This window comes from Somniosus microcephalus, chromosome 3, assembly GCF_052327205.1.
Source record: "Somniosus microcephalus isolate GS21.2 chromosome 3, FLI_Smic_1.0, whole genome shotgun sequence".
NCBI classification, from domain to species: Eukaryota; Metazoa; Chordata; class Chondrichthyes; order Squaliformes; family Somniosidae; genus Somniosus; species Somniosus microcephalus.
In genome coordinates, this window is record NC_140989.1 from 240,232,461 (window position 1) to 240,249,099 (window position 16,639).

At 45.9% G+C, this 16,639-nt stretch overlaps 1 protein-coding gene across 3 annotated transcripts in view; it reads left to right on the forward strand.

Moving 5' to 3' along the window:
* The window catches only part of qsox1 (quiescin Q6 sulfhydryl oxidase 1), a 275,366-nt gene that overhangs the window by 208,152 nt on the left and 50,575 nt on the right, over positions 1–16,639 (forward strand). For all 3 annotated transcript variants that reach the window (XM_085982257.1, XM_085982256.1, XM_085982258.1), the window contains exon 9: positions 6,826–6,948. In XM_085982257.1, coding sequence (XP_085838383.1) covers positions 6,826–6,948 — 123 coding nt within the window. The remainder of the gene's footprint in view (positions 1–6,825; positions 6,949–16,639) is intronic.

Below are 16,639 nucleotides of genomic sequence, written 5' to 3' on the forward strand. Positions count from 1 at the left end.
ACAAAGTCCTCATTGCCCCAGACAGTAAACGCACTGCCCGCAGTGGTTACTGAGCCACACAGATGAGGAAGCCCCTGGTTCAGTCCCCGACTTTATACGGATAGACATGATCTCAACCAGACAACAGTACAAGGCCTCCACACCCTTTGGCTAAGGGTTGGGAGGAAAATCGGCCCGAATTCCTGATCCTCGTTGCTGTCCGGTAAACTCCCCTGGAAGATGCGTTTTTGAGTGTCGGCTATGGGCAGCTTCGGGCTTCCTGTGGTGCGCCCACCCACACCCATTAAGAAAAATAGCCAGTTGTCTGGCTTTTACATGAAGAATATTCACTTGGGTGATGGAGGAGGTGCATCTGGCCTCTCTGGAACTGTACCCCATTACAAGGCAACACCTTTAAGAACATAAGAACATAACATAAGAATGTAAGAAATAGGAGCAGGAGTAGGCCATTTGGCCCCTCGAGCCTGCTCCGCCACTCAATAAGATCTTGGCTGATCTTCGACCTCAACTCCACTTTCCTGCACAATCCCCATATCCCATGATTCCCTTAATATTCCCTTAAGGGAGGAAGGGGAGACAATTGGGAGAGGAAATGAAAGGTGGGGGGTGGAAAGAGCTAATTTTCAGGCGGCAATGAGCCACAGCAATTAAAAATACTTTGATGATGAAAGTGTACTGTTTTCAGAGTGCTGGCTGATGTAGGCCGGGAAGTGACTGCAGGAGGCAGAAAGGCCAAAGAGAGAAAAATGAACCGGATTGGGCAGCTCGGGATCAGCTGGCAGACCTGGCCGAGGCTCTGACCAACTTTGAACTGAGTGGAGCAGCCCCAGGATGAGGTGGCTGCTCCCCCTCGCTGACATCAAAGCTGGAAGGCAGTAGATTCAAAATGTGGGCGTTTTGACTTTTTTTTCAAAAAATGGTGGCACGTTCTTATAATTTCATACATGTTTCTTTTATCGTTGAAGTCAGAGGGAGCACTTTGAATAATAACTATCCTCCTGGGCTCCTATTCCCCTTTTAATAAGCATGTGTGTATTCATGAATATTTATATGATCACTTGGGTACACATCTGTACCCAATTGTGTGTGTGTGTCTGTGTATTTGTGCGTATCTGTGTGTTTGTGTATTTGTGTGTGTGTGTATGTGTATCTGTGCTTGTGTGTGTATCTGTGTTTGTGTGTCTCTGTGTGTTTGTGTATCTCGGTACATGTGTGCCTGTGTGTATGTGTGTGTATCTGTGCATCTGTGTGTATCTGTGTATTTGTGTGTGTCTGTGTGTATCTCTATGTGTGTATCTCTGTGCATCTGTGTGTGTGTACATGCGTGTGTGTGTATCTGTGCATTTGTATATTGGTGCATCTGTGTGTATCTGTGTGTTTGTGTATCTCTGTGCGTGTATGTCTATGTGTATCTGTGTGTGTGCCTATATGTGTGCCTGTGTGTGTGTGTGTATGCATGTGAAGGATTTATCAGCAAGAAAGCTCTACTTAGACACGCTTTGTTCTATAGGGGTACGAGTTGCCCTGTGAAAGGTTTTGAAATCCTATTATAGCAGCTCCAGTGATGAGCAGCTCAGACTGAGGCCGCTGGCTCCGTCACGGGCCGAAGCGTAGGCCGCCGGAGAGGAAGGAGGCTGTTCAGTAAGCCGTGGTAATCTTGTTTTTACCCTCTTGTGGTGAGCGTTCCCAGATCCCATGGTGTTTGTCTCTGCACTGATACTAATTGAATTTTAGTTGCAATTATTGAACAGAAGTAGATTTTCTGGGTCCTTGGAGGCCGTGGTTGTTGGATTGAAGCAGACGTGATTTTATCTCTGTCCAGAGCTGAGTGTTTAGCATGGTCACCAGTGGAATACAAATAGGGGACAGCAAAACTTCCTGACAGGGGGGCGGCGGGGGGAGATCCAGTAGCCGTAGAAACTAAATTGGCTTTTTTTTTTAAAAATTAAACAAAAGAAAGGAAATTTGTATCTCCCTTTGCCGCAGGCAGTTCTCCTTTGTTTCTCTTGATAAACGGTGCAGCACATTGAAGTACCAAAGCCTGGCCTACTGACGGTGCAGAAACTTGAGGCCGTTCTGCAGTCCATGCTTTGCCGAGCTCCTGGTGGGAGGGGTGCTGAGAGGGGTGTATAGCGCTGGCCTTCACGCGGAATGCATTTTTTTTCGCATCTCGCGTGGTTTCACGTCGACAGCGCCGTGATGTCAGCCGTGTGATGTCACCACTGTAGGCTGAATAGCCTCCTCCTGTGCCAAATCGTCTCGGCTTCTGCTGCTTGTGACTTTTTCTCATGACACGAGCTTTGGCTGCCAGAACCAGTAGCCTTGTCATCAAGGGTGTGTACTCAGCAAGACTATGTAAATGATTCCAGAAGATTTAGAACCAGGAGGTAGAGTTTCTGCTTTGGCCACATTTGGCAATCCGGGTGCAAATTGTGCTCAAAATTGCGCTAGTTTTCGGAATTGATTTATTGGTTCAAGATTCCGCTCAAACTCACATACGTAAAATCGTCTAGGAACCAGCAAAATTGGGCAGCGTTTTAGAAAGTATTTTTTTTTTGCATTAAAAAAATTATTCTTTGATGTATTTAAGAATGGTAACCTGGTGCAGTTTGATTAATACAGCTGAAAATGGGTTTATCACAAAATGTAAGCATTTTTAATAAGTGTGTCGAGTCCACCACCTGTGAGTAACCCGATGTTAAATCACTAAAAATGACTTCTAAACAAACTATACAGAACCATTTACTAGTTTCATTGATGTACAGTAGTCAGTTTCTGAGTAAATTAAATATTTTTAATATTTTGAAGCTTTTAAAACGTGCCTATTAGTATCCTTGCTCCTAATAAACCTCTCGATTTTAAGAGCCTCCTCGAAGGCCTGCAAACAGGCGCAATTAGCGGAAACTCGCAATGGTGATTAATTCAATATGAGGGTGTGGCCAGTTTTGGGGGCGGGGCTGCCTTCCAGCGCGATGATATTTAAACCAGCGCAAAAGATTAAAAAATCTTGATTTGCGCTGACCGTAACTTCCGTTTGAAATTCCGCGATCTTTTGCGCTGGGTTGGCTGATTTTGGGTGAAATGAGCTGGAAAGACTGGCACAACCAAGGGTAAACTCTACCCCTAGGTACGTACAGAGCTCTACTTAGTCCAGAGTGGTGCAGAGGCAGTAGTATAACTCGGTGCTGCCGGCTTGCTCATCTCAAAGGTGGGTGTCAATAGCAAAGTATCTTGCACACAAATTGGGGGCTCTGGACTTGGGTAAGTGGGGTGTGGTCCTATTGGGGTGAGGGGAGGGGGGAAGAGAGAGCGGGTACTCAATATCTGTCAAATGGAAGCTCTGTCTTAATGCGATCTCCTGTAGTGTATATGGAGATGGGTTTCCGCATGTGTCAGACACCTGGCTAACCTGGGAAAAATTGCCCAATGAGAGAAAGCAAGGATATGTCAGTAGGAGATTTGGCCATCTCAGCATCCATACAACTAGCCTGCGGCAGGTGGTGAGAGATCCAACATGAGGGAAAAACCTTTTGACCTCGTCCTCACCAATCTACCTGTCGCAGATGCATCTGTCCATGACAGCATTGGTTGGTAACAGTGACCACCGCACAGTCATTGTGGAGATGAAGTCCTGCCTTCACACTGAGGACAACCTCTATCATGTTGTGTGGCACTACCACCATGCTAAATGGGATAGATTCTAAATAGATCTCGCAGCTCAAAACTAGGCATCCATGAGGCGCTGTGGGCCATCATCAGCCGCAGAATTGTAATACACCACAATTTGTAACCTCATGGCCCAGCATATCCCTCACACTACCATTACCATCAAGCTAGGGGACCAATACTGGTTCAATAAGGAGTGTAGAAGAGCATGCCAGGGGCAGCACCAGGCGTACCTAAGAATGAGGTGCCAACCTGGGAAAGATGCCACACAGGACTACATGCATACTAAAAAGCGGAAGCAGCATTCTATAGACAGGGCTAAGCGATCTCACAATCAATAGATTAGATCAAAACTCTGCAGTCCTGCCACATCCACTCGTGAATTGTGGTGGACCATTAAACAACTAACGGGAGGAGGAGGCTCCATGAATATCCCCATCTACAATGATGGCGGAGCCCAGCACATGAGTGCAAATGACAAGGCTGAAGCGTTTGCAATGATCATCAGCTAGAAGTGCCGAGTGGATGATCCATATCGGCCTCCTCCTGAGGGCCCCACCATCACAGAAGCCAGTCTTCAGCTAATTCGATTCATTCCACATGATATCAAGAAACAGCTGAGCGCACTGGATACAGCAAAGGCTATGGGCCACGACAATATCCCAGCTGTCGTGCTGAAGACTTGTGCTTCAGAACTAGCTGCGCCTCTAGCCAAGCTGTTCCAGTGCAGGTACAACACTGGCATCTATCCGACAATGTGGAAAACTGCCCAGGTATGTTCTGTCCACAAAAAGCAGGACAAATCCAATCCGTCCAATTACCACTCCATCAGTCTACTCAATCATCAGCAAGGTGATGGAAGGTGTCATCGACAGTGCTATCAAGCGGCACTTATGCACCAATAACGTGCTCACCGATGCTCTGTTTGGGTTCCGCCAAGACCACTCGGTTCCCAACCTCATTACAGCCTTGGTCCAAACATGGACAAAGGAGGTGAGTTCCAGAGGTGAGGCGAAAGTGACTGCCCTTGACATCAAGGCAGCATTTGACTGAGTGTGGCAACAAGGAGCCCTAGTAAAACTGAAGTCAATGGGAATTGGGGAAAACTCTACATTGGCTGGAGTCATACCTAGCACAAAGGAAGATGGTTGTGGTTGTTGGAGGTCAATCATCACAGCCCCAGGACATCCCTGCAGGAGTTCCTCAAGGCAGTGTCCTAAGCCCAACCATCTTCAGCTACTTCAACAATGACCTTCCCTCCATCATAAGGTCAGAAATGGGGATGTTTGCCGATGACTGCACAGTGTTCAGTGCCATTCACAACTCCTCAGATAATGAGGCAGTCCATGTCCGCATGCAGCAAGACCTGGACGACATTCAGGCTTGGGCTGATAAGCGGCAAGTAACATTCGCACCACACAAGTGCCAGGCAATGACTATCTCCAACAAGCGAGAGTCTAACCACCTCCCCTTGACATTCAACGGCATTACCATCGCTGAATCCTCCACCATCAGCATCCTGGGGGTCACCATTGACCAGAAACTTAACTGGACCAGCCACATAAATACTGTGGCTACAAGAGCAGGTCACAGGCTGGGTATTCTGTGGCGAGTGTCTGACCTCCTGACTCCCCAAAGCCTTTCCACCATCTACAAGGCACAAGTCAGGAGTGTGATGGAATACTCACCACTTGCCTGGTTGAGTGCAGCTCCAACAACACTCAAGAAGCTCGACACCATCCAGGACAAAGCAGCCCGCTTGATTGGCACTCCATCCACCACCTTCAACATTCACTCCCTCCACCAGCAGCGTACCATGGCTGCAGTGTGTACCATCTACAAGATGCACTGCAGCAACTCGCCAAGACTTCTTCAGCAGCACCTCCCAAACCCGTGACCTTTACCAGCTAGAAGGACAAGGGCAGCAGGCGCATGGGAACACCACCACCTCCAAGTTCCCCTCCAAGTCACACACCATCCTGACTTGGAAGTATATCACCGTTCCTTCATCATCGCTGGGTCAGAATCCTGGAACTCCCTCCGTAGCAGCACTGTGGGAGTACCTTCACCACACGGACTGCAGCGGCTCAAGAAGGCAGCTCACCACCATCTTCTCAAGGGCAAATAGGGATGGGCAATAACTGCTGGCCTTGCCAGCGACGCCCACATCCCATGCATGAATTTTTAAAAAATGATGTTCAAAACTATGGGATCTGCTGTTTTATTGGAACTATCAGTCCTGTCATTTTCTTTACTCATCCCCTTCCTGTAGGGATATTCCTGACCTCCACTTGGCAATCTCCCAGGTTACACATTTGAGAAAGGGAATAGGGAATCCCAGACACAGGCCCATGTCCCATCACCCCTTGGTGTACATCATGTTTAGCAATCCTGAGAGTGGATCTCGAGCAAGGTACTGTTGGAAGTAGTGGCCCTCAGTGTTAAGTTGGTGAAAGACACTGTCCCATATCTTTCTGTACATACCATGACCACAGATAGATGCAGTGCTCAGTGTGTGGTTTCTGTAATACTTTGTAAAGTGTCCATGCTTTATATTCATATTCTGTATCATCCATTATATAAAGTTAAAAAGTTTAATTTGTCCTGATGAGCTGAGGAATACTTGTGTGAATGATGTAACAGACTGCACACTCAAACAGGCTGCCAGCTGCCATCGTTCGCAATCAGCTCGTCAGCCATTTCCCGACTGTAATGGATTCTAAATAAAATTTACCAAATTTTACAGTGGGTTTGAGTCCATAACACAGAACTGGCTCATAACTGGCAGTAAATCGTCAGCCCAGTTCAGAGGGATCTTAGGATAGCTGATGTGGGAATTGGAAAATGTCACATTGGTGCTCTACGGGATGCTGTTCTGTGGTTAAGGCATATTGTGAGGTCAGAGGAACTTGCCTCGTACATCGAGTCTGATGTGGGACTGCTTAATGCTTACACTGGGTACCTTCACGTCATACACAAGCCAGTTGGATATCATGATGAAGGGATTGTTGGCTTCTCCTTTTGGGCGGATGGGTCAAATGGGCTTCCTGGTCAGTATTTATCTTGTGAAATGTGTGGTATAGGCCTAGAATTTGCGACCAAAGAAGCATGCGTTTATTTTTTGAATAGTTGTTAAAATACCTTTCTTTCTTTCTCTAGTTCTTTCCTGGGCGACCGTTTGTCATGAAGTTGCTTCAGACCACTGAGGCCTGGCTGGCAGATGTTGGCAAGGCACAAATCTCACACAACGCTTATGTGGATGTGCTAAGCAACAAGAAGGGGGTAAGCTGCCTGCTTATGCATTGAGTGCATAGATCATGTCCTATTTTATGGTGGTCTTTCTTTCTGGGGCCATAAATATAAGATAAATCCAACAGGGAATTCAGCAGAAACTTCTTTACCCAAAGTGTGGTGAGAATGTGGAACTCGCCACCACAGGGAGTGGTTGAGGCGACTAGCATAGATGCATTTAAGGGAATGCCAGATAAGTACACGAGGGAGAAAGTGTGGAAGTGCCTTACTTCTTAGCTCTGGGCAATGACTCAATACACACTTGGATTCGTCAGACGGACAGGCCTTTTATTTCACTTCTTGCAAGGGGAATCAGCACCTCTACTCAAGGGGTGAGGCTACTATTCCAATGATACAGCGTAAGCGTTCCATATTTATACAGTGTAACAAACAAGTTTAATTGACATTCCTTTGTTCCTCTATCAGGATACATTTTAGATTAATCATCAGGTATTAATGACATATTGACAGAAGGATCCTGGACACATAAGTCAACGGTTAAGATATAACAGGATATGAATCGTGTAACCGGAGGTCCTCCTTAATCTTAATCATGTATCTGGGAGGCTAGGTTTGCTTACGGTCACAAGTTGTCAGGTCACTGGTTACATCAAAGGAACTCTTTATTTCACTTCTACATTCTCATTAGGTGGGCAGACATCTGTTCTTGGCTGTAATCCGAGTACATGCAATAGCTCTAGTTACACATCGACACTTGCCCAGTGTCAAGTCTGAAAACTTTTACCCAGCAAGCACTTGAAATTAACCCCTTATATCATGTAGATTTCCTCAAAAGGAATAAAAGGTTCTGCTGATAGGGTGAGATGAAGTGGGGTGGGAGGAGGTTCGTGTGGCGCATAAACACCAGGACAGACCATTTGGGCCGAATGGCCTGTTTCTGTGCTGTAAATTCTTTCTCATGATGTACGTCCCAGACACACAGAATATAGCTTTTGTTTCACTACTCATTAACCCCCCATGTTGCTTCTGTTGACACACCTGCAGACTTAGTCGTGGTTTTGTCAGCTCTTTGCTTTGCCTTCCCTAGGTTACTAACCTTTCACTCCTTTGAAGGTGCCTCTGTGGCTCAGTTGTTGAATGCACCACTGAGTGCGGGACTGAGCTGTACAGACCAGGAGGGTATGCACTGAGTTAGCTGATCAGAGCCAGGGAAGCAGTTCGGAGTGTTAGAATTGGTCAAAGCCCATGTCCCCCATCCCCATTCCACTGCACGAGGGATGGGTAAAAGCAACCAGGATTTCCAATCCCTTTTGCTCTTTAGAACGCCTAGCGCTGGTGGAGTATTCCCCACCATGGGTCAATACCTTCAGGAGAGGTAGGAAAGTGGGATAACAAAACTGAAGAGTTGGTTTGGAAAGAACCTTGCAGATATTAGGCGTTTACACTTTTTGTACTGTACAGCCAGGATACATCAGTACTGAACTATAGAACCAAAAATAAGAGTGAAAGTCATACTCAAGCTGTACAAACCACATCGGTTCTGATCATCGAGGCACAAGGCAGACATTCGAGCTCTGGAGGCAATTCAGAGAAGAGGCACAAGACATACCCCTAGAAACAGACACTGAGCTATGAAGGAAGACTCGAGAAACTTGGGCCTTTTCACACTCAAAATGAGGCGATTCATTCCGGATGTCCCAAAGTGCTATACAACCAATGAAGAACTTCTGAAGCGTAGTAGTCATTGTTGTTACATAGGCAAAACACAGCAGCCAATTTTTGCACTTCACGGTTCCATAAATGAGTGACCAGATATATATTTAGAATGGGTGATGCGGACGTCCACATTACCCACGCCATGATAGGAGCTGATGACTGCTGGACAGACCACCGCCTAATCCACTTTGTCATCTCTATCAATGTAGCCCCAAAACAGCGGCGGCAACAGAAACAATGCCGCAGGAAAATTAACGCTGGAGCACTCAAAGACCCTGCTAAGAAAGCCCTATTCAGCCTGCGCCTCACAAAAAACCTGACGACTCTCAGTGATGCAGAGCCACAGAGTGCATACGGCGCCTGGTCTGCACTCAAGGCCTCCATAATCAGCACCCGTGAGGAGACGCTCGGTCACTCGACCAGGAGACACCAAGACTGGTTCGACGAGAACGACCAGGAGATTATGGAGCTAATAAGCCGCAAGCGCAAGGCATTCCTAATCTGGAAACAGCAACAGAACTCGAGCAAGAAAGCAGCTCTACTGAAGGCCGAGGTCCAACAAAAAACTCGCAAGCTAAAGAACAGATGGTGGGTGGAGAAAGCGCAGGAGATCCAGCAGCTAGCCGACAACCACGACGTGCGTGGATTCTTTAACGCAGTCAAGACCATCTACGGCCCAAGGCCCTACCCCACTGTGGGCCAAGAATGGAGAGGTATTCATCAAGGACAGAGAGGCAGTCAGTGCCCGCTGGTAGGAGCACTTCAAAGATCTCCTTAACCGCGACTCTGTCTTCGACGCGAGTGTCCTCAACTCCATCCCACAGCATGCTACACGCGCACATCTCAGCACAACCCCAGCCCGGCATGAGGTTGAAAAGACAGCTGAAAAACAACAAGGCCTCAGGAGCAGATGGAATCTCTGCAAAGGCACTAAAGCATGGTGGAGAAGCAATACTGGCGAGAATTCATGAACTCATTTCTCTTATCTGGAAGGAGGAGAGCATGCCAGGGGATCTCAGAGACGCCGTAATTGTGATCATCTTCAAGAAAGGTGATAAGTCCGATTGCGGTAATTACAGAGGAGTTTCCCTGCTGTCTGCCACAGGGAAAGTCATCACAAGAATCCTCCGCAATCGCATTCTCCCAGTGACCGAAGAGCTCCTCCCAGAGTCGCAATGCAGATTCCGCCCACTAAGGGGCACAATGGACATGATCTTCACCGCACGTCAATTACAAGAGAAATGCAGTGAACAGCACCAGTCGCTGTACATGGCCTTCTTTGACCTCACAAAGGCCTTCGACACTGTCAACCGAGGGATTGTGGAGTATCCTCCTCAAATTCGGCTGCCCTCAAAAGTTTGTCACCATCCTCCGCCTGCTTCACGACGACATGCAAGCTGTGTGATCATAGAAACATAGAAGATAGGAGCAGGAGTAGGCCATTCGGCCCCTCGAGCCTGCTCCGCCATTCAATGCGATCATGGCTGATCAGCCAAATTCAGTACCCGGTCCCTGCTTTCTCCCCATACCCCGTGATCCCTTTAGCCTTAAGAAATATATCCAAGTCCTTCTTGAATGTTTAATGAATTGGCCTCCACTGCCTTCTGTGGTAGAGAATTCCACAGGTTCACCACTCTCTGGGTGAAGAAATTCCTCCTAATTTCTGTCCTAAATGGCCTACCCCTTATCCTTAGACTATGACCCCTGGTTCTGGACTCCCCAACCATCGGGAACATCCTTCCTGCATCTTGTCTGTCCAGTCCTGTCAGAATTTTATAAATTTCAATGAGATCCCCTCTCATTCTTCTAAACTCCAGCGAGTACTAGCCCAATCGACCCAATCTCTCCTCAAACGTCATTCCTGCCATCCCAGTTATCAGCCTAATGAATCTTCGCTGAACTCCTTCCATGGCAAGAACATCCTTCCTCAGATAAGGCGACCAAAACTGCACACAATACTCAAGATGTGATCTCGCCAAGGCCCTGTATAACTGCAGCAAGACATCCTTGTTCCTGTACTCAAACCCTCTCGCTACGAAGGCCAACATACTATTTGCCTTCTTAACCGCCTGCTGCACCTGCATGCTTACCTTCAGTGACTGGTGCACAAGGACACCCAGGTCTCATTGCACTTCCCCTTCTCCCAATCTATTGCCATTCAGATAATAATCTGCCTTCCTGTTTTTGCCACCAAAGTGGATAACCTCACATTTATCCATGTTATATTGCATCTGCCATGCTTTTGCCCAATCACCCAACCTGTCCAAATCATCCTGGAGTTTCTCGGCATCCTCCTCACAGCACACACACCCACCCAGCTTTGTGTCGTCTGCAAATTTGGAGATATTACATATAGTTCCCTTGTCTAGATCCTTAATATATATTGTGATTAGCTGGGGTCCAAGGACCGATCCCTGCAGTACCCCACCAGTCACTGCCTGCCACTCGGAAAAAGACCCATTTACTCCAACTCTTTGCTTTCTGTCTGCCAACCCGTTCTCTATCCAAGTCAATACCTTGCCCCCAATCCCATGTGCCTTAACTTTACACGCTAATCTCTTATGTGGGACCTTATCGAAAGCCTTCTGAAAGTCCAAATACACCACATCCACTGGTTCCCCCTTATCTATTTTACCAGTTACATCCTCAAAAAATTCCCGTAGATTAGTCAAGCACGATTTACCTTTTGTAAATCCATGTTTACTTTGTCCGATCCTGTCACTGTTTTCCAAGTGCTCTGCTATTATATCTTTTAAAATGGACTCTAGCATTTTCCCCACTACTGATGTCAGGCTTACCGGTCTGTAATTCCCCATTTTCCCTCTACCACCTTTTTTGAATAGTGGGGTAACATTAGCTACCCTCCAATCCATGGGTACTGTTCCAGATTCCATCGAATGTTGGAAGATGATCAGCAATGCATCTACTATTTCTAGGGCCACTTCCTTAAGTACCCTAGGATGTAGATTATCAGGCCCTGGGGATTTATCGGCCTTCAATCCCATCAATTTCCCTAACACCATTTCCCTACAAATACTGATTTCTTTCAGTTCCTCCCTTTCATCAGACCCTATGTTCCCCGGCATCTCTGGGAGGTTATTTGTGTCCTCCTTTGTGAAGACGGAACCAAAATATGTATTTAATTGGTCAGCCATTTCTTTGTTCCCCATTATAAATTCCCCTGATTCTGACTGCAAGGGACCTATGCTTGACTTCACCAATCTTTTTCTCTTCACATATATATAAAAGCTTTTACAGTCAGTTTTTATGTTCCCTGAAAGCTTACTCTCATATTCTATTTTCCCTTTCTTAATTAATCCCTTTGTCATAAGAACATAAGAACATAAGAAATAGGAGCAGGAGTAGGCCAGTCGGCCCCTCGAGCCTGCTCCACCATTCAATAAGATCATGGCTGATCTGATGCTAACCTCAAATCTTCTATCATTCTCCATCCACCCAAACCCATGTGATCTCCCGGGAGAGGCGAAAAACCAGTTAAAAAACCCTATAGCCTATTTGGGAGAAAAAAATCTGGGAAATTCCTCTCCGACCCATCTAGGCGATCGAAACTCGTCCAGGAGATCACTCTGTCCCTATATTTTCTACAGTACTTACCTTCTGTAAAGGCGATCTCCACCCCAGCCAGGAACAGGAATAAAACTAACTCCTGAAATCTAACACAGAATTAGAACACAGTAGGAGCAGAACCAGGCTACACGGCCCCTGGGCCCACTCCACTACCCACAGGGCCATGACCATTCCGAACCTAGACTCGTCCAATTTCCTGCCCGCTCCCCGTAACCCTTAATTCCCTTTACTTCTAGGAAACTAACTATTTCTGTTTTAAATTTATTTAATGATGTAGCTTCCACAGCTTTTTGGGGCAGCAAATTCCACAAACCTAGCACCCTCTGAGTGAAGAAGTTTCTCCTCATCTCAGTTTTGAAAGAGCAGCCCCTTATTCTAAGATTATGCCCCCTAGTTCTAGTTTCACCCATCATTGGGAACATCCTCACCGCATCCACCCGATCAAGCCCCTTCACAATCTTATATGTTTCAATAAGATCACCTCTCATTCTTCTGAACTCCAATGAGTAGAGTCCCAATCTACTCAAACTCTCCTCATATGACCACCCCCTCATCCCCGGAATTAACCGAGTGAACCTTCTTTGTACTGACTCGAGTGCAAGTATGTCTTTTCTTAAGTATGGACACCAAAACTGTATGCAGTATTCCAGGTGCGGTCTCACCAATACCTTGTACAACTGCAGCAATACCTCCCTGTTTTTATATTCTATCCCCCTAGCAATAAAAGCCAACATTCCATTGGCCTTCTTGATCACTTGCTGCACCTGCATCCTAACTTTTTGAGTTTCATGCACCAGGACCCCCAGATCCCTTTTTACTACAGTACTTTCCAGTTTCTTGCCATTAAGATAATAACTTGCTCTATGATTTTTCCTGCCAAAGTGCATAACCTCACACTTTCCAGTATTGTATTCCATCTGCCAAATCTCTGCCCACTTACTTAGCCTGTCTATGTCCCTTTGCAGGTTTTTTACGTCCTCCTCACTCACTACTTTCCATCCCATCTTCGTATCATCTGCAAACTTTGATATGTTACACTCGGTCCCCTCCTCCAAATCATTAATATAGATTGTAAAGAGTTGGGGACCCAGCACTGACCCCTGCGGAACACCACTAGTTACTGGTTGCCAGTCTGAGAATGAACCATTTATCCCAACTCTCTGCTTTCTGTTAGAGAGCCAATCCTCCACCCACGCCAGAATATTACCCCCAATCCCGTGATTTTTTATCTTGAGCAATAATCTTTTGTGTGGCACCTTGTCAAATGCCTTTTGGAAGTCTAAATACACTACGTCCACTGGTTCCCCTTTATCCACCCTGTATGTTACTTCCTCAAAGAACTCAAGCAAATTTGTCAAACATGACTTCCCCTTCATGAAACCATGCTGAGTTTGTCCTATTAAATTATGTTTATTCAAATGTCCCGTTACTGTCTCCTTAATAATGGACTCTAACATTTTACCAACCACAGATGTTAGGCTAACAGGTCTATAGTTTCCAGCCTTCTGCCTACTACCCTTTTTAAATAAGGGTGTTACATTAGCAGTTTTCCAATCTGCCGGGACCTTTGCTGAGTCCAGGGAGTTTTGGAAAATTATTACCAATGCATCCACAATCCCTACCGCCACTTCCCTCAAGACCCTAGGATGTAAGCCATCAGGTCCAGGGGATTTATCCGCCTTGAGCCCCATTATTTTACCAAGTACCACTTCCTTAGTGATTTTAATCATATTTAGCTCCTCCCCCCCTAGTGCCCCCTGTTTGTCCAGTGTTGGGATATTCTTTGTGTCTTCTACCGTAAAGACTGATACAAAATAATTGTTCAGCGTTTTTGCCATCTCCATGTTTCCCACCATTAATTTCCCGGTCTCATCCTCTAAGGGACCAACATTTCCTTTAGCCACCCTTTTTCTTTTTATATATCTATCGAAACTTTTGCTATCTGTTTTTATATTTTTTGCTAATTTACTTTCATAATCTATCTTCCCTTTCTTAATCAATCTTTTAGTTATTTTTTGCTGTCTTTTAAAGACTTCCCAATCTTCTATCCTCCCACTAGATTTGGCTACCTTATATGCCCTTGTTTTTAGTCGGATACTATCCTTAATTACTTTATTTAGCCACGGATGGCTATCTTTTCTTTTACACCCTTTTTTCCTCAGTGGAATATATTTTTTTTGGAAGTTGTAAAATAACTCCTTAAATGTACACCACTGATCATGTACCGTCTTACCCTTTAATCTATTTTCCCAGTCCACTCTAATCAATTCCGCTCTCATACCTTCATAGTCTCCTTTATTCAAGCTCAGCACGCTTGTTTGAGATCCAACCTTCTCACCCTCTAATTGAATATGGAATTCAACCATGTTATGGTCACTCATTCCAAGGGGATCCTTTACTAGGACCTTTTTAATTAATCCTGTCTCATTACACAGGACCAAATCTAAGGTTGCTTGCCCCCTGGTCGGTTAAGTTACATACTGCTCAAGAAACCCATCCCTAATACACTCAATGAACTCATCCTCAAGGCTGCTCTGCCCAATTTAATTTGTAAGGAGAAGCATCCGGGAAAGCACCAAACACCTCGAGTCTCTTCGCCGGGAGCAAGCGGAAGCCAAGCGCAGGCAGCGCAAAGAGCGCATGTCAATCCAAGCACCCCACTCACCCGCCCCTTCAACCATCGTCTGCCCCACCTGTGACAGAGACTGTAGGTCCCGCATTGGACTCATCAGTCACCTGCAAACTCATTTTTAATGTGGAAGCAAGTCATCCTCAGTTCCCGAGGGGCTGCCTAAGAAGGAGAAGAAGATGAAGATTTAGAATGGTGTTGGTTGAGGGAGGAATATTGGTCAGGACACTAGCAAAACTCCTCACCGTTTTTCAAATTGTGCCACTTTAACACCCACCCGAACAAGAAGCTGGAGCCTCAGTATAATTCTCAACTGAAAGATGGCACCTCCGCTGGTACTGCACTCGACTGACAGCCTGGAGTAGGTGCTCAAATCTTGGACTGGGGCTTAAGCCCACACCTCTTGAATTAGCAGCAAGAGTACTACCAACAGAGCCAAGTTGACAATCCCAACACATCAGACAGTAAACAGGATGGAAAAGGAAGATCTGGAACACTACTTCAAACTAAGCTGCGAAAGTAGGACAAGCGGAGTGCTAAAAGGCAAAATTAGTACTGATGTCAGCAAGAATTTCTCATGGAAAGTGATGAATGCACTTGGAATGGTCTCCTGAAGAGGATAGTTGAGGCAAAGCCCAAGGAACTATTTAAGAAACAATTGGATGTTGTGATGGGATTCTGGAAGCTCTTTCTTGAATGGATGGTGTTCCTGATTTATACTATCTAGTATGATGTGAAGATAGTGTCATGGTTATAGTATTGGACGAGCAACCCAGAAGTCATGAGCTCATGTCCCAAGTTGTGAAATGCAACTTAATTCATCTGGTAATTTATGGGCTAATACCAGAAAAAGTGACCATCAAAGCTGCTAGATTATTGCAAAAGCTCAACTGGTTCAGTAAAGTCCTTCAGGGAAGGGAATCTGCCCTGCTTACCTATACACAGAACACCACGCAGTTGAATTGGTTAGCCCAATCTATATGTAGATTAAAGTCACCCATGATGACTGCTGTGCCCTTATTGCACGCTTCTCCAATTTCCCTTTTAATGTTCCTGGGATGGGGGATTGACCCATGAGGAGAGATTGAGTAGACTAGGCCTATATTCTCTAGAGTTTAGAACATAAGAAGTAGGAGCAGGAGTAGGCCATACGGCCTCTCGGGCCTGCTCCGCCATTCAATAGGATCATGGCTGATCCAAACCTAGACTCACGTCCACTTCCCTGCCCATTCCCCGTAACCCGTAATTCCCTTATCAGCTAGGAAACTGTCTATCTCCGTTTTAAATTAATTTAATGTCGCAGCTTCCACAGCTCTCTGAGGTAGCAAATTCCATAGATTTACTACCCTCTGAGTGAAGAAGTTTCTCCTCATCTCAGTTTTGAAAGGGCAGCCCCTTATTCTAAGATTATGCCCCCTAGTTCTAGTCTCACCCATCAGTGGAAACATCCTCCCCGTATCCACCCGATCAAGCCCCCTCACAATCTTATATGTTTCAATAAGATCGCCACTCATTCTTCTGAATTCCAATCAGTAGAGGCCCAACCTACTCAATCTTTCCTCATAAGTCAACCCCCTCATCTCCGGAATCAACCGAGTGAACCTTCTCTGAACTGTCTCGAGAGCAAGTATATCTTTTCTTAAATATGGAAACCAAAACTGTACGCCGTATTCCAGGTGTGGCTTCACCAGTACCCTGTATAACAGAAGCAAGACTTCCCTGTTTTTATACTCCATCCCCCTTGCAATAGAAGCCAAGATTCCATTGGCCTTCCTGATCACCTGCTGT